The sequence below is a fragment of the Prunus avium genome, chromosome 3, assembly GCF_965620075.1.
Source record: "Prunus avium chromosome 3, drPruAviu1.hap1.1, whole genome shotgun sequence".
Classification (NCBI taxonomy): Eukaryota; Viridiplantae; Streptophyta; class Magnoliopsida; order Rosales; family Rosaceae; genus Prunus; species Prunus avium.
The window spans coordinates 883421-903774 of NC_142286.1; the positions used below are offsets into that span (position 1 = coordinate 883421).

A 20354-nucleotide genomic window follows, 5' to 3' on the forward strand; every position below is an offset into this window, starting at 1 on the left:
ATATGAATATAGATGGAGAGCCTTTCCTTCCAAAATCGGGCCATGATTTTCTGTAATTTTTTTTTTTTCCAATATGAGATATTGGAGTACAAGGTGATTCGTTCTCTTATACAAACGAAATTCAAACACAGGACCTTAGGTGCAGGGGTACTAATTCATTCATTCTAACCAGCAAGTGTTTTGCATAGCGGCATAGTGCTTTCTCTTTTCCTAATATTAGCAGATGTCACAAGTTCAAATCTCTTTTGTTCCGTTCTAAAGTGCGGTTGTGTGATTTTGAACCCCATACCAACAACCTATGCTTAGTATGACTACAACAACAATGGCCATTTTATTTGACAGTTTATTGATGCAGCAGTGTCACACCATATTAACTACAGGTAAACAGAAGTTGGCAGTCTAGGTTTAGGAATTGCAACAAGACTCTTGTCCTTTTGAATTGTAAGCCCCAGTCTCTCTTCCATATTGTTCAGGATCTCAAGAGGGCACTCCCACTCAAAAGCACGGAGCAAAGCTGCCAAGTAAAAGTGCACCATGCGATGATGAAGGGGCTGTAGGGTGGAGTCGGATAACTTCTTTCACGGCTGCTTGTAAGTAAGGTAACTTGGGAATGTCATTCTCTTCAACAAACCTGTCCTTACCGACCACTTGGTCCAACTCCATAACTATTTTCTTGTATGCATCAGGTGTTCTTAGGATCTCTGTCATTCCCCACTCGATAGTACTTGAGCTTGTCTCTGTGCCTGCAAGAAACATGTCCTGTAAAACCAAAATAAAAAAAGATCGATTTCGGATAGATTAGTCAAGCAAGCAATAGCTACAATACTGAAATAGGTCAGCAACGTATATAGATCTTAGACTATTGACTTACAGAAAGCAACCCTTTGATGATATTTCCGGAGAGGCTTCTCAGTTCGTCATCTCTGTCACTGCGATATTCCAATAACACATCTAACATGTCCATTTTTTCCTTCTGGTTACTTTTGTTGATTCTGTTTTCCCTCTCTTCCAACTTCTCGTTGACTAGTTTCTCATAAAAAGCATCAAATCTCCAAAAGAACTTCAATGTTCTCCGTTTCAATCCCTGAGGATCAAATGGCTTGAATGTTGGGATGAGATCAGGAACGTTTGCCGTGCCAAGAATTTTTATTAATTCCCATAATGTCTGTTTTAGTTGCCTCCCTTCCTTTTGTGTGCAATCAAAAAGGCTCTTACTGCATACAACGGTACTCATGAGGTTTTTTTTTTTTGGGACTGAATATGAACTTCATTAAAACAAAACGCCATAACAGCGCCAACAAAACACAGCAAACAAGACCGAGGCTAAACTAAGCTCCATACAGAGAGCCGAGACAATTAGCCAAAGTCACAAAAGAGCAAAAACTAAAGCAACAATTCTTTATGAAAACCTCCCTGGAGGACAAGGGAGGCCATCAGACAGTAGCACTCCCACAAGAGCCGGAGGTTGCCTGACAGCCCAACTTTCCAGTTGCTCTGGCTAAGGCGATGAGCGCCCACTCTGCAATGTTCACTGGATTCTGTAACACTGAAGTTGAATAGAGGTTCTTCAGCAACCCATGGACCTAGGTACCAAAAAAATGAAACAATAATGATAATATTCACATTTTTCTTTTTTCTTTTTCCCTTCTTTTGCAATTCAAATGCCCTGTTACCAATGAATTAAAGAAATATAGCAGATGGACCTAGGTTCTTCCCTCGAATAGCAGACTTATTTTAGGTATTGCTCTTTCGAGAGTATATTCTTTCCTTCTATTATTATTATTGATGATATTGGTGATGGCCGTATGAGTGAAGAAGTTGTGTTTGTAACAGATTAAGATGAGGGTGGTGGTGTTTGTTCCTTTTAACATGGTGTATAGTTTTCATGGGTTTCCTTTCCCTTTCTATATTTCTTCTAGGGTTTGAAAGCTTTTGTAATGGGGTGGCTTGATGGAGCGGGGATTTGCAAAGCATAGCACAGCGCAAAATTCCTAAAATTGATACACTTTTGAATTTTAAATAGTACAACCAAACGGCTATACTGTTTAAATATATTCGAATATTTTAAAAGCATAGAATAGTCGCCAGTTTAAATATATTTGAATATTTTAAAAGTATAGCATAGCCGCTCGGCTGTACTCGTTAAATAGCCGTTCGGCTTTACTCTATGAATAAATTAAATATATTAATATTTAAATCGTATAGCCGCGCGGCTATACTATTTAAATACTTTCGAATATTTTAGAAGTATAGCCGCCCGGCTATACTCTTGGAATTTTAGAGAGTTTAACTACAAAAGTGACTTGTGGCCTATTAATTTTTAAGATAATGAATGAAAGTAAAGCGAGTCCAGTCACATAATTATAATCAATTAAATTCTTCTCAATATTTTAATGAACTTTCAGTCATGGAACTTGAAAACGATGAGCAAACAATTTTATCCCATGCAATCGCAGGTGTGGTGCTTCTAGTATTTTTCATCAGACAACCAGGAAAAATTGCTAGATCAGGAATACTGCCACACCCACAAAGCTGCACTTCATAATCCATTAATTTCTTGAAGCTAAATTCCTTGCTGGAACCAAAGAGAAAAAAGATACAATGCTAGAAATCTTCAACGTTTAATGATTATCTCTTCTGAGTTCCAAACTTCACACATAATTTAACCACGTATCATATTCATCAGAGCTAAACAGTCTCTGAAACATAAGTCATATAACACTGATGGAAATGCACGCCGAAAGGGGGAGAGAGCACCAGATTGAGCATATACATTCAACTGGAAGTTTCTCCCTTTGTAAGACTAGAACCAACTCGTGGAAGTGTTTCATACAATTAGCTAAGTTCAATATTCAAGTGAGCCAAGAGATGGGAGCCCGGAAACAATGTCTTGAGCTTCACCACCACCGCTGTTCAACCTTTGACCCGTATTCGGGCTAAAGGGTTCAACTGCTTGGTCCCCCATTTTGTGTACATCCTCGGGAGAAAGTATCTTGATATACCAAACATTGTTCACAAATGACCTGCATATCATATGATTTCATATATTAGTCAGACCCCCAAAAATGCCGTTTCTAATTGTTCCCTACAATAAGGACAGTTCAATGAACCACAGAAACCACCTAAAAAGAAAAGTTGAAGTGAAGACTAAAGAAAGTTTTCAATTATTCTTGGTGCTCATTTGATTAACAATGTTAATTCAACATCAACATGAAACCACTCTAATTCTTCTTTTAAAATTTTAGTAAACCAGTAATTTGACATCGAGGTTATCTGTGTGAGGCTCATAGCTCCAATGGTACAGCACTTCCATGCAATAGTTCAACCTCACCCTTCCCCTCATCCCCTCTCTCCCCACATTCGCTTCCCTAGTCCTCAAGCTCCCTTTTGACCGAGATAAACACGACAGATTTTCTAAGGCTTGGTTTAACAGTGAGATTTTATTTTTTGCATACTCGCTATATGAAATAAAGAGAGAGGAAAATGGAAATATCGAAAATTACTGTGTAATACATGCAATTTCAAAGGTGTTAGTGCTCTAAGTTAAGGTCTTTTCTTTATTGACCTATAGACAAAATTTTAACATGTCACAAAGCCTGTAATTGATTCAATATTTGTGGCAAGCATCATTGGCTAACTTTTACCCAGAAAACTTCAATCCAAAGAAAAACTGTACTATAAAAATATATACAATATAACTTAAGATTCTCTATTTCTGGCTACAGTGGGGGCCTGGAGTTTAGATATTGACTAAGCTTTAAGCTGTATTACCCTTCCTTCATCTGTTACCAATACAAAGGCAGAACATCTTCACTGAGCATAATTTTGTTGAGTTGAACAAGAGCATAGGGTAATTTTGTAAGGTTAAATGAGTCCACATCCTCCATAAACTGAATCTTCTATTTTACATATAGCCCATTTTACTTCCTTTCACATGCAGATCATGCGTATGTCTTGTAATAAGTGAACACTTGATCCAGAAAATTCCAGGACAAAAAAACGCTAAAAATGGTGTAAATAGATTAGGACCAAATCAATTTCCCCATAACATTCAACAGCCTCTTTAAATTATACCATTTACTGTTCAGGAAGACTTAAAAGCAGTCAACAGAAAGGCCTCCAGTTTTCTGATTAGTATAGCCAAAGTAATAATAAAATTAAAAAACTTTTGTTGCTTTGCCACTGTTAAAAGAATCATAAGATTTTGTCTTATGAACTTGGTGTTTTTAATGGTGTCCTTGAAACACACCTCAAGGAAAACCAACAAAGGAGAACCTTGAGGCGGCATCTGCATGCCTGTGTCTTACGAGAGGCACTGCTTGGGTACCAATCTCTTCTTAAAACTCTTAGGCCAAATGGCATTGTTTGGCCTGGGCTTTTAAAATTTTTAACAGCCCATGCCAAATGGCCTGAGTTGCTAAAATAAAGAGGAGAAACCATAAGACCAAATAGAAATTAAGAAACCATAACTAAATTCTCCAAAATCCATTCCCCCCTTTCACAGCTCCCAAACCACAACCCAGGAGCTCTAAGGTCCATCCCACTTATCATCAGACGTTCTAAGCCCCATTCTCAAGGTACCCAGTTATCTTTTTCTTTTGTTCCTTTTTTCTTTTCTTTTTTCAATTCTTCCCCTCCACAAGAAGTATGTGGGGGTAATTTTGGAAGTATTTGTGAATTATCAGACAAAAAATTGAATGTATTGAGATTAATTGTTCTGCTTCAATTATAAATAATACTTTTTAAAACCAATTTTATATGTTTCAATCAAATATGTCAATTTGAGGATCAAGAGGCTTGCGCCTTTAGTTTTGAGTAATACTTAGTATTATGCCTTCGCCTTTGAACACATCGATTAGATTGTGGGCCAAAGGTATTTTATATCCTAAGCAATTTTCCACACATGGGCATCCCACCTGGAGCCCAACATGTTAAGTTCAATATAAATTAGGACTAGGAGGTTGCACTTGCAAGAACTCAACTTAGTATCTGTCACTCTGGATCCATACTTAGTTTTGTTTGTTTACTACTACTGTTGTTCCCAAAAAGTAAGTTACTAGGACCTGATCCAATAATTATTTTATGTTCGAATGATGATGAAGACCATATTCCATTAGTCATTGTTTCTTTATAGGATATCTATTAGTGTAATGATCAAGGATTAAATTCGGATATGAGAGGAACTCCATGCATACAAGTATCTAATGGCAAACCAGCTATATGTAACTGAACCAAGAACTTACTCCCATGGGTCGTCACCAAGGAGAAGCACATCATTCTCCCTGTCAACGAATACAAGCTGCCAGCCTGATCTAAGACGGTCTTCCAACTTCCCCTCAATTCCGAACATCTGCCCCAGCTCTTCTCGCAGCTCATGGTAACTGCTGAACCGGGATATGTCCAGTGAGCGGCCAACCGAACCTGACTTGTAAACCTGCACTAACAACACAGTATCATCCGTCCAACAATTTTAAAAATCCAAGAAAATTGAAAGAACAAAAACACCTAATTACTTTCATCTCACACCTTGACAAATGTACAATTTGGGGTTGGTGGGTCAACTTGCCCTGCACTGTGCAACAACTCAGACGAGTCTTGCATACAACCATACAGAGAGCTCTGAAATCCAGAGTCTCCTAATGGCATTGACATGTCGGCATCATTTGAAGAAGTGGCAAAACTGGGCGCTGTGGTGGGGAACAGAAGTCCAGATGATTCAATATTAACACCAAAGAGAGTAGGATTCTGGGAATCTGAATTACAATTCTCTTGCTCAACTGCATTGTCTTTCTCATTAAATGGTGGAAATGACATTGAGTTGGCAAAAGCATTGACCTGTGCATGTGCATACTTTGGAGCCCAAGATTGTTGAGGTAACTGCTCAGTTTGCATAGAATGACCAGCCCTGGATGAGCTTAAAAGATTTCCACTCCCTTCAGGACAAAGTGTACCAAGCATGTTCTGTCTAGGGGTAGTAGATGCTGAGAACTTTGTGTTTGAATCACTGAAGTCTGTTTTAGGAAATGATGGAGATGGCACATTCATTTGCTGACTCTGTTGGAGCTGTTCAGTTTGAACCTTGAGTGCATCATGATAGGTGTTTTGCTGTTGCTGCACCTGCTCCTCTGTTTGATTGTTAAATTGTTGCTGTAGAAGGTGCTGAGGCAGATTCTCCAGTGAAACTTGTGGTTGTGCCTGCAGAATATTATGAGGGATTGATTGCTGAATTTGCTGTTGCAACTGCAACATCGGATTGTGGCTACTCGACTGCTGAACATACTGAAATGGCTGCTGAAAGTGCATCATATGTTGTCTTAGCTGATCTCCACTTCCTAGATTCTGCAAACCAGCAGCCAACATGGCCTGGTACTGCGGATTGTGATCATTTCCAATCAATGTTGAATCCAATCTCTGTTGCATCCAAGGAAACATACCAACAGGTTGAAAGTTCATGGAGTGAAGACCTTGCTCTCCAGTTCCCCCCCGTAGCCACATTAAGCTGTTAGCTTCATCTCTATTATCTGCAGTAACAACAAAGATAGAATAGAATTTAAGCTATTTGGGCCTCCAATACACCTTTGGAGTGAGCTTTCATGGAAAAATTCTGGCTACAGACAACCTGATGACAGGGGGTAATGGAAACACCATGGTCTGCCTTTATAGTGAATTATAGTGTTTCAATGAAATACCACAGTTTTGACCAAAATAATATAAAATGGCACTACCTTGACTGAAACCATGGAAAGTGGAATTCTAAATGGGTCATGCTTATCTCCTTGGAAAATGAAATGCTTGCGTAGGAATAAAATGAAGCAATATGTGTCACGGCCTTCTTGCTCAATGTATTTTATATGAGAGTCATGAGATGATGATGCCTAAAAACTCAACGATTCTTACCATGAGAAACTACAGTACAGCATATTGAATGGAGAAAAATAATGTGTGTGATTTTCAACAGCCCTAGACTCTTACTATCTTATTGTCTCTTCCTACTATTGTCAGTTGTATCCTGCCATTCTCAGTTTCCTCAACCTTCCTGCATGGCTGTGCCTAGGTACATTCTTGCTTACCAAAGCATTCAAATACTCCATCTTTGTTCCCTAAAGTCAGTTTTGTGCTAAAATAAAAAGATTTAGACTTAATCAAAAACCTGTCCTCAATCATTTTAGCATCAGTGAGAGACTACAATAGCATGGAGTAGATATGAGGATAAAGGCACCAAATAATATTATCAACGCTAAACATTAGCCCAGTAGCATAAAGAGGAGTATTTTACTGAACCAGTTTTGAAATTTAAAATTAACACTTCTCCATAAAGAAATTTACTTGACCTCAACTGGGTCACTCTAAGAATAAGCATATCAAGCATAAGCGTATCAAGATGAATCCACTCAACCCCAAAAGCAAGAAAAAAAAATTGAAAACTGCATTTGGTTTTTCTGAAGATAAAGGCACCAAATAATCAGCCCACATATAGCTTTTACCTTGCATAGATGAGGCCCCAGGATGCCAAGGGCGTTTTAGTCGAAGGGGAAACAATGATGGGTACATGGGGAAAGTTGTCAAAGGCTCAATCTCCCATAACGATACCCTGGGCTGCCTCTCACCTGCAGTGGACTCATCCCAACCAACCTGCAAATAGGAAAGAACAATATGTTAAATATAAAAACTACTTTCAAGGGAGAAACAACATGGTCTGGACTCATGAATCCTGTTACGGATCTACATAGTTCATCAGTCATAAAAAAGGAACACGGTAACAACTTTTTGTTCTCTCTTTCTTTCATATCCACCTTTTCTTCTTTGATGAGTGGAAACAGGTTAATTAAAAAATTGTAGAACCATAAAGAATCCATAAAGAATTCCCCTGTTTTATTGTACGTTCTAGTATTGCATGAAACAGCATCCTAGACAAGTTGGTGTCATTGTATAATAAGCACAAACAGAGAAAGTAGATGGAGATTTTTTCTGTCTTTCAGAGGTCATGTTATCCTTCATCAAACAATACCAGATACTGTCCTACCTACTACATTATATAGGATTAGAAGTGGAGTCATATACAAATAATTGGAAGGAAACTTTATTGCACTACAATAGAAAAATTATGCTCTATTACCTTGACAGATCGCCAATGAGAATTTGGCCACCGAACAGGATCCAGATCACTTATGCCAGTTATCGTACCCATGTACCTTGACAAGACAAGCATTGGATATGTCAATAGCACACATCTAAGTATAGCAATGTAACACGCATAAGGAAACATCTATGTTTGCTGATATGAACTTGTTGCCTCAGTATTAGGTATGTTCCACGAACACTTCAATTAGCTAAAGTGTTGGAGTGTCAGACACTCAGACACAGCTTGGACACGTGTTGGACAGAGTCAACCAATGGTCCAGACACGGCAGGGGCGATTTTGTATTTTTTAAAGAAAACTGGGGTCAAAATACAATTATTGAAACTTTCTGCGGGACTAATTTGAATTTTTTTAAAATAACTGGGGTTAAAATTATAATTTCGAAACTCTTTTATACTTATACCAACTACCTTCTCAGCCCCTCCTCTCTCTCCCAACTTTCCCCACCTTTTTCTTCTCTTCTTTTTTTCTTAGTTTTCATTATATTTTCTTCTTTTCTTGGTACTTGAGATCAATTTATGTTTTATTCTGTGTGGTTTTAATTATTATGTGGATGAATCATGAGAAGTACATGAGTACTTTGTTTTATTTATGGTATTATAAATTGAAGTATGAACATGAACAGTTTGTTTATTTAATATATAAAAGCATTATTATAAATTTATTTATTTTTTAATTGCCGTGTTAGTGTCCTAGTTTTTTTATATTTTCCGTATCCCCATATCCCGTGTCGCCTATCTGTGTCCCCATGTCCGTGTCCGTGCAACATAGGGTAATACCCAATAAAAAAAGATTGATCTTTTGGTGGTATAATTCTAGAGAAATGTGCACCAAAATCAATAAAAACTACTTATGCTAAGTGTAAGTTATAACCAAGCAATAAATGATTCTACAGTTGCAAGAAACCTATACAAATGACATAAGTGATCATTAGGTTAACAATATTAATATCGTAGTTAACCATGAAAAGCTATGATACCTTCTGACACTTGACTCTTCAGTCTCAAATAGCATCCGAAATCGCATCCCAACTGAAACACGTGTGTGAAATACTGCTTTAATGTATTTTGATAGGGGTATGACAAACTCAGATGGACTAGCCCTGGACATCATAAACATATAAGCAGAAAGGTAATACAAGCATTGCAGGAAAACAAAAATCTGGAAGACTCTTTTGCCACCTTGGATTATAAAAAACTGTAAAACAACTATTAGTTGAAGCAGCATGAGCAGCAGCAGCAAGAAGTCCAATATGCATGCTATCACTTGACAAAACAGATGACGGCATCACAGTTTGTGGTCGAGTGGCACGGCGAATACCCAAAAGAAGCTGATTTTTTTCATTCCTATTATGGGATTTACCAGAATATTAATGCACGACTTTACATGCAAATACAGAAATCACAGGAAAAAGAAGACGAAAGATATACCAAATAAAAAGAACAGAATCTCCTGCAACAAGTCTTTTGGCACTAACAAACACACTCCAGCCTGTGGTAAGAAGATGTCGTTTGGGTTGGCCTGCAAGATGAACAAGATATAGAACAGGTCAGTTTTTCCTAGTATCTCCTTATAAGTACTAGTGGACCACTTCGGCACATATAACAGCATTATCCACTCAGCAGTGTAGCAAAATTTGTTTTTAAAGTACTTTCAGCAAATAGAGATCACCAGTTTTTATTAATATTAGAAGGGGATATGGATAGGGTACACCTGAGTTAAGCACGTCCATCAAGGAACAATTTGAAACAAATTGCATTTAAAACTGTTTCATATAGAATTACCAAAAGAAAAACCTTACGAACAAACAACAGTAAAATCTGGCTATGCAATCCCCTCCCAAGTGTTCAGAAACTCAACTCAACCAAGCTTTAATTCCAAATAATTTGGGTCAACTACACAGATCATCTTTTACTGTTAATCCTATACAACTATATCCCTTTCCTTTTTTTAGGAAGAGAAACATAATTTTATTAAAGTAGGAATGCTAATTACAAAGAGTGGATAAGGAACCCACAAACTGTGAAGGAGCGAGTAAATACAAGAAAATACAACTCAAAAAGATGGAAAATAAAACTATATCCCTTTATCATATCTGCAGCATGTTCTGCTCATGTATTTCATCCTCTTTTTAGCATTATGGAACTTTGGACTTGAATCAAATTTCTCCCATAGCACTTGCAGGTCTTCACCACATGTTTGTGCCCTCACTAACATTAACCGGATTCTTATCTTATTTTATCCTTGCTTGTGTTTCCACTAATCCATACCAACACCATCACCTCAGCACTTGAGGCAAGTTTTGAGAAGAGATATTCTGCTTTATATAGCATATCTATCTTCAATAATCCTACAAAATTGTACTTCTGACATTTTAGGTATTCTAAAATCACATAACAGTGGAGGCATTGATAATGGAAAGCAAGCAAGAAGAAAAGTTGTCTATATCTTAAGCATGAGTACAAACTCATAAACTTGGTTTACTTTAACTATATCTTATTTACTATAATTAGTATTTCACTATTTATTTGGCTTTATTTTATAATATTTTGGATCTTTCCCATTATATAGGGAATTAAATATTTTATTGCATGAAATTTCCTATATATGGGTGTTAGGACTTAGAAGGCCTGTATAATTTTTGGGCTCACATACTTTGATTTGATAAAAAGAATTGCCTTTATCCGACTTTGTCTCTCTTAGACTCCTCCTTGATCTCTTTCCACTTTTTTTCTTCTTTCCTTCTCTATTCTATACTTCTCTCTTATTGAATATGTTCTTCTATTCTCTCTGTAGTCTGTACTTTCCTGTTACACATCTATTTGGTATCAGAGCATTCTTGCATATCATTCTTGTCCTGGCCAACTATTAAAGCCCAAATTCAATTCATCATTTTTGCAACCATTCCAGGCATCACATATTCAACAGAACCTAGCCATGGGCCACCTCAGATCCACCACAGATGCAAACTACATGTACCACTGCCAAAACCATGTACGTTGTACATGCCACAATCTAATCATAAGTTATTTCTTTCCCAAACATAGACATCATAAGAATCAGAGCAAGTAGATCTCTTGTTTCCAGGATGTGTCATCTGGAACCATTGCAGCACATGCCCCCACACACCAGCAAAAGTTCCGGTGTTTGGCGTCATGCACTGCTTCCTCCACGCAACTACTCCAACAGCAAGGGCACCACTGATATCAGAAAGAGCCAATCTTTCTAGCACTGTCAACACAGCAGTGATCAGCGAACTGCTCATCCAAGTTGAATAAAAAGATAAAGAGCAACCACAGCTCAGAAGATATGTGTTATCTAAATGCCACAAGTCTAACAGGGAACCTGGCCGTGTGAAACATAAAAACAAAAATATAAAAAGAAAAGAAAACCATCTTATAGTACTTGGAGTCAGACAACCATTAGAGCTCAAAAGCTCAAGTTGTTAAGGAATGGACCAACAATGTCTATTGAGTTAACACCTGGGACAGCCAGTCAAACATCTTCAAATAAAGCCTTAAATCACATCATAAAGCCAATGTTAGCAGCACTTCCCCAAAAGGCTTCAACATGGATTACATGTTCTCTTATCTACCATAATGTTCATTACTAATTAGTAATTTACCTTGATATTGTTACAAGGAATATCTCATCCAACAACTACTGGTCAAATATCATTACCATTTATTCTCTCAATAATATTAACAACTATATCAACCTTGCTGACACTATCAAGAGCTTATTAGGTTTCTAAATGTCACAAATTTATATTACTCTATTAAATGGAGAGCAATGTTCTCTTGCCAGACTTTGAACCTAATTCATTGATCCGTTTGACTTTTCCTTGAATGTGTGGTCCAGATTCAGTCTGGCAACAAAAGTTTTGCAAGAAAACATTACTCATTAAGTGGAAAACGTGGCCTTTGCATAATGATTAATATCGTCAGTATGCTGGATTATCTAAAAGGTAAAGGAGATCACTCAAAAAAACACTGTAAACATGAACAAAATAGCAATATGTCCTCTTATTTATCTTCTTCATACGTACTTCTGCCCAAGAATAACAAACTTATTCCTCATATGTCACCAGTTCAGGTGACTAAACTCTGTCAGGGACCACACCAGGTAGATAAAATCTGATCAAAGGACATCTCATCGTCAAAAATACCGTTCCAAGATTATTCAAGACAACTTTAACCACAGTAGTGAGTCTAGTGACCTCAACATATTCATAGGAGACTGAGCGTCCATTACATTAAACTGTCTCTGTTCAAGATTTTGCGTTCCTCTGAAGCGGTTTTTTATTCATACAGTATCTCATTGCTTCTTATCACAATCTCTTGTGCACGTTAAGACTTAGGACTTCAATATTCAGCGGGATCGGTGGAAGGGTAGGAGCAGGTGAAACATCCAGGAATTTATGCACATTGTTAGTAAACACTTTAAGTGCTTTATGCACCCTTGTTGAACATGATATGGCATGGGATGCATGTGCTGAAGGCAATACAACAATAAAGAACTTAATGCAGTGTCCCACAGAGGTATAGAAAATTAGGCTAACATCTCATTTATGAACAAAGAAATGATCATATATACCATGCCTGTGTTATACATTGATGTGTTAAAACAGAGTCCAACAGAATCCTATAACGATACCTAGTCAAAATACAGGATGCATGACAAATAGGTGGATTAGTCCGCTGGATATATGTATAACACCTGCATGTGTTATACATTGATGTTTTAAACAGAGAGAGGTCCTATCCTAGGAAGAGTACCTATGCAAGAAAAGATGCATATACAAATAAGTGGAATAGTCCACAAAATCAGTATTAATACCATTAAGACAGCATGAGCAAAATTTTAAAACTACAGTACCAACAAGAAGTTACTTGGGCATCAGCTGAATCAGGGTTTTAAGTAAACAATCAATGATGCAAGCATATTTAGCTTTCCATATAAACTTCTATACGAAAAGCAGATCAAGTCCCCCAAAATACAAGAACCTCACAACCCAATCGATCCTGCAGCTACATGAATGATTGTAACCTAAAATTTCTTCCATTGCGTAAATAACAGAAGAAGATGAGAAACTACAAATTTGTGCTAATCTTGCGCATATGATGACCCTGAAAACTATAGTTTTATGTTGCAAGTCATCAGAAGAATAGATCCTGATAGAATTATATTAGTGAAGCGCTAGCGCCCAACCTATGGGCTTTGAAGGGATAGGGGAAGGGCAGTTCAAGCATTTTGAACTTTTTCAAGAATAATTCTAACTTAATGCAGAAATTATACATTACGCAAAAAAGATGGAAAAGTGAAATATAAAAGCCCTAAAATGCAATGCCACAAAGAAATGCTACAGATCCTACCTCGGAAAATATGCCTAAACTTCCATTCAACATCATGGAGATCCCTAGCAATAAGTTCCTGCGCTGGTGGCTGTAACGAGAAATCCTGCAGGATACAATAAAGGGGTTTAAAAAAAAAATATCAGCAACCAAATACGGTCAAATAAAAGAATAGAACAGACAACAAAAGTTTGAAAAGGGAAATACCAGTGGAGGAAAAACTTTTTCCGCAGCACGACGAGGAACAGAGAAACCTCCATGTGTACTAGTATCACTCGCTGTCAATGTCTTGCAAAAGTAATTTGTGGGTTGCTTGCTTGGAATTCCTAACTCCATTGGAAGAAATGTTTCTTTTTGCTCTTGCTGTGTGAGAATGTGTGTGGTTTCAACAACATTACAACTTATTAGTTAAGCTAAAACTCAAACAAATTAAACCAAAAAAAAGACCAAGAATAAAAAGAAAAGAATAATTTACCGGCGTCAAGGGCTGTAATGTCATTTGGGCATATACTTCATCTGTCTCCACATCTGCCTGAAATCCAATGCTTAATCAATTCCATTTGGGTTCCAATTTTTAACTTTTTTTTTCTTTCTTCTAGAAGAAATAAACAAGTAAGAGTGATGTAGCTGAATCAAAATTCACAAAGACAAAGGGAACCCACATGCATTGTGACATTGTGCAGCTGACAGATCAACTGGGGCGGCAAGCTCGGGTAGTTTGGTATGTGGGCATCAACTTGTTTGTTAGTAGTGGCAGCAACCTGGTCACTGTGGCCCTGAGGGAAGTAAACAACACGAGTTCCAGGCGTTGGCAGGGAAACCAGAGGCCCTGCGCATGCATGCCATAGCTCCGAATTCAAGCACTTCTTTTCGGCTCCTCCTCCGGCTGCTGTCATTTTTAAGCTCAATTTTAATTTTTTTGTTTTTATTCTCAAAAAGCAATAACAATGACAACAACAATAGTAATGATTGAGATTTGAGAAAAGTTAAACATAGAAATCAGAAATATAATAAACAAAAGCAGAATATGAGGAAATTTTAAAATAGGGTTACCTTCATGATCCTGCTGACCCAACCCTGATGTTGAAAGCTTCATATCAATATAACTATCAATATCAACCTTAAACCTTTCTCTATCTATATAAAAACCATAATAGAAAACCCTAATTTTACAGAACCAGCCATAGCCATCAAAGAGAGAAAATGAGCTCTACTGACAACTACTGCTACTTATTGGCTTCAAGTCACCCCCTTTCTTCACCATGCTCGACAAAATTAAGATCCTTTTTCCTACTTAGTCCCAAATTGAAGCCCCAAATGGAGTAAACCCCTCCCTCCATAGAAACATCATGCTCTGCTCTAAAAGATCGCCATGGAAACAAGCAACAGCTGAAGCAGGAAGAAAGCTCTGAGAGACTACCCAAAGTGGGTTGTTTTAGTAAAAAGCTTTTTCTTCCTCCTTTTCCGGTCTATCACTGTCCATTCGATTCAAACCCCAAAGTGAGAGAAAGAGAAAAGGAAAGAGAGAGAAAGAAAGAGAGAGAAGAGAGGAAGATTTTGCTTTGAAAGTTGAAACTCACAGTGAGAGAGGAAGAGAAAGAGAAAGAGTGATGGTCTTTACTCTTTCCCCTCTTATAAGGGTCCCGACCGAGCTGGACCTCATACCAGAAGAGAGAGTCTGGGAGCGTTATGGGAAAGCTCTAATCTCGGCCGTCCACGGATCCGTACTTTTTAATCTTAACCGTCTACTTTGAGACTGATGTGACAGCAGCCATGTGCCACCATACTTCAGTGGTCCTTGTCAGAGTACGGACTATGTTTTAAAGTGTTACGTAATATTTTTTAAAAAAAATTCCTCATCATCCTGTTATTCATACTACAATAAAAAATCATCATACTAGAAAAGAAAAATGACCCATCCTACCCAACTCAAGAAAAAAAAAAAGTTATGGGCGTTATATATATATTTTTTTGTTGAACAAGTGATATTCTAATTACTTTAATAAGCGAGAAAGAAAATCGACTTCAGGTGCAAGAAACACGCACATTTACTTTAAATAACTGATCTAACTCATATCTGTTATATTATAGCCATTATTTAACACACACATTTTCTCACAACTTTTTTTGTTTGAACCTCAAGTTTGCGTGGCATTTACCCAAGCACTTTGAGTAGATATCAATTTGTATGGCATTTATGTGATTATATTGCCTTTTTAATTTTTTTTTTTTTTTTAATTTCTAAAATTCCCAAGTAATATTGTTTGTCCTGAGCCCAACCTGGTCTCAACCCCAGCCCAGCCCAAAACTTCAGCCCCACTAACCGTTCAAGCTCCCCCAGTCCCACTCTCCTTTATTTTCTCTCTCTATCTCTTCACATGCTCTCTGTTCCTCTCCATCTCCAGCCTCTTCTAGTAGCTGCAAATCATCTTCTCCTCTTCATAATTTCTTCTTCCAGTCTTGTTCTTGTTGTCCTTTTTCTTCCAACCCACCCATCTTCTCCTTTCCTCTACCGTATCCCCAATCCCAATCTTTATCTTCTTCTCTAATCTTCTCCAATCCTCTACTAATCCCAGGTTGGTTCTAACTTTAATTCTTGATTCATTCTTTGTACATGAAGCTCGCCAGAACAATGGCATTCAAATCGGCTATAGTGCAACCCAAAAACCCACCACACTTCAACCCCACATTTTCTTGCTGCCTGAAACCATCCTTTCAGTTCAGGGAGAAGCCACTGAAGGATTTTGAATTCAATATCAAAAGAAGAATTGGGGCAATAGCAGCAGTAAGTTGGGCACTAATGGCGGCGAAAGAAGCAATTTTTGTTGAAGCTGCAAATGGATTTGACTTGCAACTGGTAGCACCTGGTCAGACAATTGAAGAGGCAGAGAGTGGAATCAAAGGGCATGCACAAGCTCTGTTACAAGTGAAAGAGCTCATAGATTTAGAGTCATGGAGAGAAGTACAAGTGGCTCTCAGGAAGAGCTCATCAGTCTTGAAACAGGACATTTATACCCTAATTCAAGCAAAACCTGCAAATGAGAGGCCCCAACTGAGGAAACTTTATTCTGACCTCTTCAACAATGTGACCAGAGTAAGTTTTTGCCATTTCCACCCAATAAACATAGGATTTGACAAAACTATTTCAATTGACTTGACCAAGTTTTTTGTGCATTGCAGATTGATTATGCAGCTAGGGATAAAGATGCATCATATATCCGACAATGCTATGAGAACATTGTTGCAGTTCTGAATCAAATTCTATCTAGAATATAAAGTATCAAGTAATTGTTCCCTTCCTTATTTTCTTCCCTGCAAATTATATGCATCAAAAGATGTTGTGGAGGAAATTAATTGAAGCATAGCCACTTAAGGTCGTCTGTTAACAATGAGTTATTTTTCTTTATGAGTAAGCTTTTGTATCCTTTATAGAAATTGATCAATTTGCTGAAAGCACTTTTTACAACAGGATCATTATTTTATGATGCAATCCTCTTCCATAAGGCTTCATTTGCCGAAATTGTAAAACCGTAATTCTTTTGTTGAATATGAGTTTCTCGTTCTTGGATGAATGGTTCCTGTGGGTCAGACACACACCAGAATTGTAAGTTATAACTGAGGGTTCTGTTCTGTGCAAGTCACCGTCTTCTACAATTGTAATATTTCTAGATTACCTTATATATAATTAAACTAGATCCCACATATTTTAATTTCCTCTACACCAACTGGTACTTTCTTTCCAACGTTGAAAGATATCCTAAATTTAAATCCTCCACTCTCAATAAAAATAAAAATAAAATCCTCTACGCATAGAGTCGTATATAAGAGATCAGAAAAATAGCATGCGTCTTTAAATAGGCATACGTGCCCTCAATTATTCTGAAAATTACAAAGTTATATAATAAGGCAGCAATTTCAACCCTACAGCTTGTTGTCTTGCTTACCAGAGAAACACACCTGTGCGTCTTCAATCTGCTTCTAGTAGTATTCTGCTCTTAATTTGTGTTGATGTCTTCTAGCTAATTGGCGATTAAGCACTAAGTAAGCATGGCGGAAATTTTCCTTACTTTTGCTGCTGAGTACTGAAGAAGGTGGCTTCGCTTGCGGCTCAAGAATTCAATCTTGCCTGGGGATTCAAAGCAGAGCTGACAAGGCTTAGTGAATCTTTGAACATGATTCAAGATATCTTAAGTGATGCTGTGGAGCAACCGCAAGGTCGGGGCAAGGCGGTAGAGGAGTGGGTGAAGAAACTTAAACATATAGCTTATGATGCTGATGATGTGTTGGATGAGTTCAAATATGAAGATCTTCGGCGTAAAGTAGGGCTCCGAAACCAATTCCACATAAAGGTATTGATCACCTTGTTTTCACTCTCCTATCCCAGTGCTTTTCATCTTAAAATGGCACATAAAATTAAGATCATAAATGCATCCTTGGTGAATCTGGAGAATAGAGCATCTGTTATTGGATTAGTTGCAAAAAATGTTATGGCTACAACGCAGTACGTCCCTCGTGGAATTGTAGGGGACAAAGAAACCAACTCATTCTTAGATAAAGATGAAAACTTCGTTGGAAGGAAGGAGGTTGCGTCAAGTATAATTACAACCTTGATCAACTCCAAAAATCTAGAAAATGTTTCCATTATGGCCATTGTTGGAATGCCAGGCCTAGGAAAGACAACTTTGGATAAGTCAGTGTACAATGAATTTGAGACAAATAGACACTTTGATAAGAAAATATGGGTGTGCGTCTCTGACACTTTGGTCGTCAATTCTATATTGAGTCGGATGCTAGAATCCCTTAACCCAACAAGGGTTGGGATCACAAGTCAGGATGCATTGCTTTAAAACCTTCAAGGAAATTTGAAAGGAAAAAGATATATTCTTATACTAGATGATGTTTGGAATTAACATTCTCAAAAATGGAGCAATTTGATGAGTTGCTTGGCAAAACTTGATTCAGCTCAGGGAAGCAACATTATTGTCACTACCCGTAGTGCCAAAGTTGCATCAATCACAGAAACACTTACTAGATGTGGTTTGGAGAATCTATCAGATGATGAGTGTTGGTCAATATTGAAGGATAAAGCATTTCTTGACGGTAGTGCTTCTATAACTCCTGATCTGGAGAGAATCGGAAGGAAAATCGCGAATAGTGCCAAAGTTGCATCAATCACAGAAACACTTCCTAGATGTGGTTTGGATAATCTATCAGATGATGAGTGTTGGTCAATATTGAAGGATAAAGCATTTCTTGATGGTAGTGCTTCTATAACTCCGGATCTGGAGAGAATCGGAAGGAAAATCGCGGAAAGTTGTGCAGGCGTACCACTAGTGGCAACGGTACGCATTATTATATATCAAAAGTTGAGTCTTATTTGCCAATCCATGATTTGATCAATTATTGCTTACTGTTGTTATATTATTTTATCCTGACTAGTCATTTAATAGAAATTCTAACTCATGTACCAACAGTTTTTGGGAAGCATGATGCGCTACAGAAATAGTAGAGATGAATGGCTGTCAATTCAAAAAAGTAGAAAATGGGATTTACCAGAAGAAGAGGAAAGAATCATGACCGTTTTGAAGTTGAGTTTTGACAATTTGAAATCACCATCATTGAAACAGTGTTTTGCATATTGCTCAATGTTCAGAAAAGGCTCTGAAATTGAAAGGGATAACTTAATTCAACTTTGGATGGCTCGAGGATGGCTCCACCCTTCTCCCAATCAGAGTAATTTAGAAATGGAGGATATAGGTAATGACTATTTTAAGATTTTATTGGAGAACTCCTTATTTCAAGATGCAACAAAGGATTACTACGGTAATATTACAAGATGCAGGATGCACGATCTTGTGCATGATCTTGCAGAACTTGTATCGAAATCTGAGAGCTTCATGCCAGAGTCTAATAAGATTGATGATGTACTTGACATCCGACATGTGACACAAACTCCTACTTCAATGCTACAAAGGATTTCGAACCAAGTCCATTAGTTAGGGATGAACCCCGTAAACAAATTTGTGTGCTGCTTGACTATTGTTCTTCTTCATCTTTTTCTCTTGGTCTTCAGGTGCTTTTGGGCCAAGAATTGTTCCGATATTCCTATTAATTGGCATCACAGCTGGTTTGTTCTTATAAATCAGAGAATTAAGGGGAAATTTCATTAGAGATGGTTGCAAGATCACTCAAGTTTAGTGAGATTGACATGTTTGAATTTGATAGAAGAAACAATTTTTCAGCATGGATAGGTGAGGTGAAGAATGTTTTGGTCAAGGAGAAACTAGGAATAGCTCGGGAAAGCCTACTATAATGAAAGAGGAAGATTGCATTGAACTCGATAGCTCTATTATGCGGTCGTCTTTGTTGCAAGAAATTTCCGATTTTGGCAAGTCTAAATCAATTTTGACATCCGAAAGTTCCAAAATCCGAAAATTTCAAAGAAAAAAAAAATTGATTGGAATTGGAATGTATCTCAAGATTCCGAAATATATTGAGGTTTCAAGCTTAGACTACACATAATGACTAATTTCATGTTGAACTAAACATGACTTGATGACCAAAAAATAGACATAGATGAGTTATTAATTAAATAAATAACATTTAAGTAATACCATATAATAGTTTTGAGTTGTTTGTATGATTTTTTAATTTTGAGACGTTTTTAACCTTTCAAATCATTGGATATGTTCAAAATTTCCGAATATATAAGTTCCAAAATTTTCCAAAATTTTCGAAAATTCCGAGTTTTCCAAATTGGATTGGATGTTGAAATTCCGAAATTTTTTGGAACGGAATTGGAAAAGAATGTTCATTCCTTATTTTTTTTGGATTGGAATTGGAATCCCTTGATTTTGATA

General features: G+C 37.3%; 2 protein-coding genes and 2 pseudogenes across 4 annotated transcripts; 2 read left to right on the forward strand and 2 right to left on the reverse strand.

Moving 5' to 3' along the window:
* Nucleotides 1-45: 45 nt before the first annotated feature.
* Nucleotides 46-2550, reverse strand: LOC110767007 (iridoid oxidase-like; annotated as a pseudogene).
* A 52-nt stretch (nucleotides 2551-2602) lies between these two features.
* Nucleotides 2603-15107, reverse strand: ARF8 (auxin response factor 8). 2 transcript variants are annotated; one of them, XM_021970433.2, is made up of 13 exons: nucleotides 14548-15107; nucleotides 14157-14380; nucleotides 13970-14026; nucleotides 13702-13857; nucleotides 13516-13600; nucleotides 9571-9661; nucleotides 9322-9486; nucleotides 9120-9242; nucleotides 8117-8192; nucleotides 7485-7632; nucleotides 5527-6521; nucleotides 5244-5434; nucleotides 2603-3023 (listed from the first exon to the last, which is right to left on the reverse strand). In XM_021970433.2, exons 1-13 carry the CDS (start codon nucleotides 14588-14590, stop codon nucleotides 2846-2848), a joined length of 2532 nt encoding a protein of 843 aa, XP_021826125.1. In that variant the 5' UTR covers nucleotides 14591-15107; the 3' UTR covers nucleotides 2603-2845. The 2 variants fall into 2 exon arrangements, with proteins under 2 accessions (XP_021826125.1, XP_021826124.1); XM_021970432.2 differs by having other exon boundaries at nucleotides 14157-14383; nucleotides 14548-15106.
* A 731-nt stretch (nucleotides 15108-15838) lies between these two features.
* PQL3 (PsbQ-like 3) lies at nucleotides 15839-17066 on the forward strand. The gene is made up of 2 exons (XM_021970427.2): nucleotides 15839-16588; nucleotides 16675-17066. The coding sequence occupies exons 1-2, from the start codon at nucleotides 16109-16111 to the stop codon at nucleotides 16768-16770; spliced, it is 576 nt and encodes a 191-aa protein (XP_021826119.1). The 5' UTR covers nucleotides 15839-16108; the 3' UTR covers nucleotides 16771-17066.
* Nucleotides 17067-17541: 475 nt separating this feature from the next.
* LOC110767004 (putative disease resistance protein RGA3) lies at nucleotides 17542-19940 on the forward strand (annotated as a pseudogene). The gene is made up of 2 exons (XR_015834813.1): nucleotides 17542-18836; nucleotides 18969-19940. The product of XR_015834813.1 is annotated as a putative disease resistance protein RGA3 (transcript).
* Nucleotides 19941-20354: the final 414 nt, after the last annotated feature.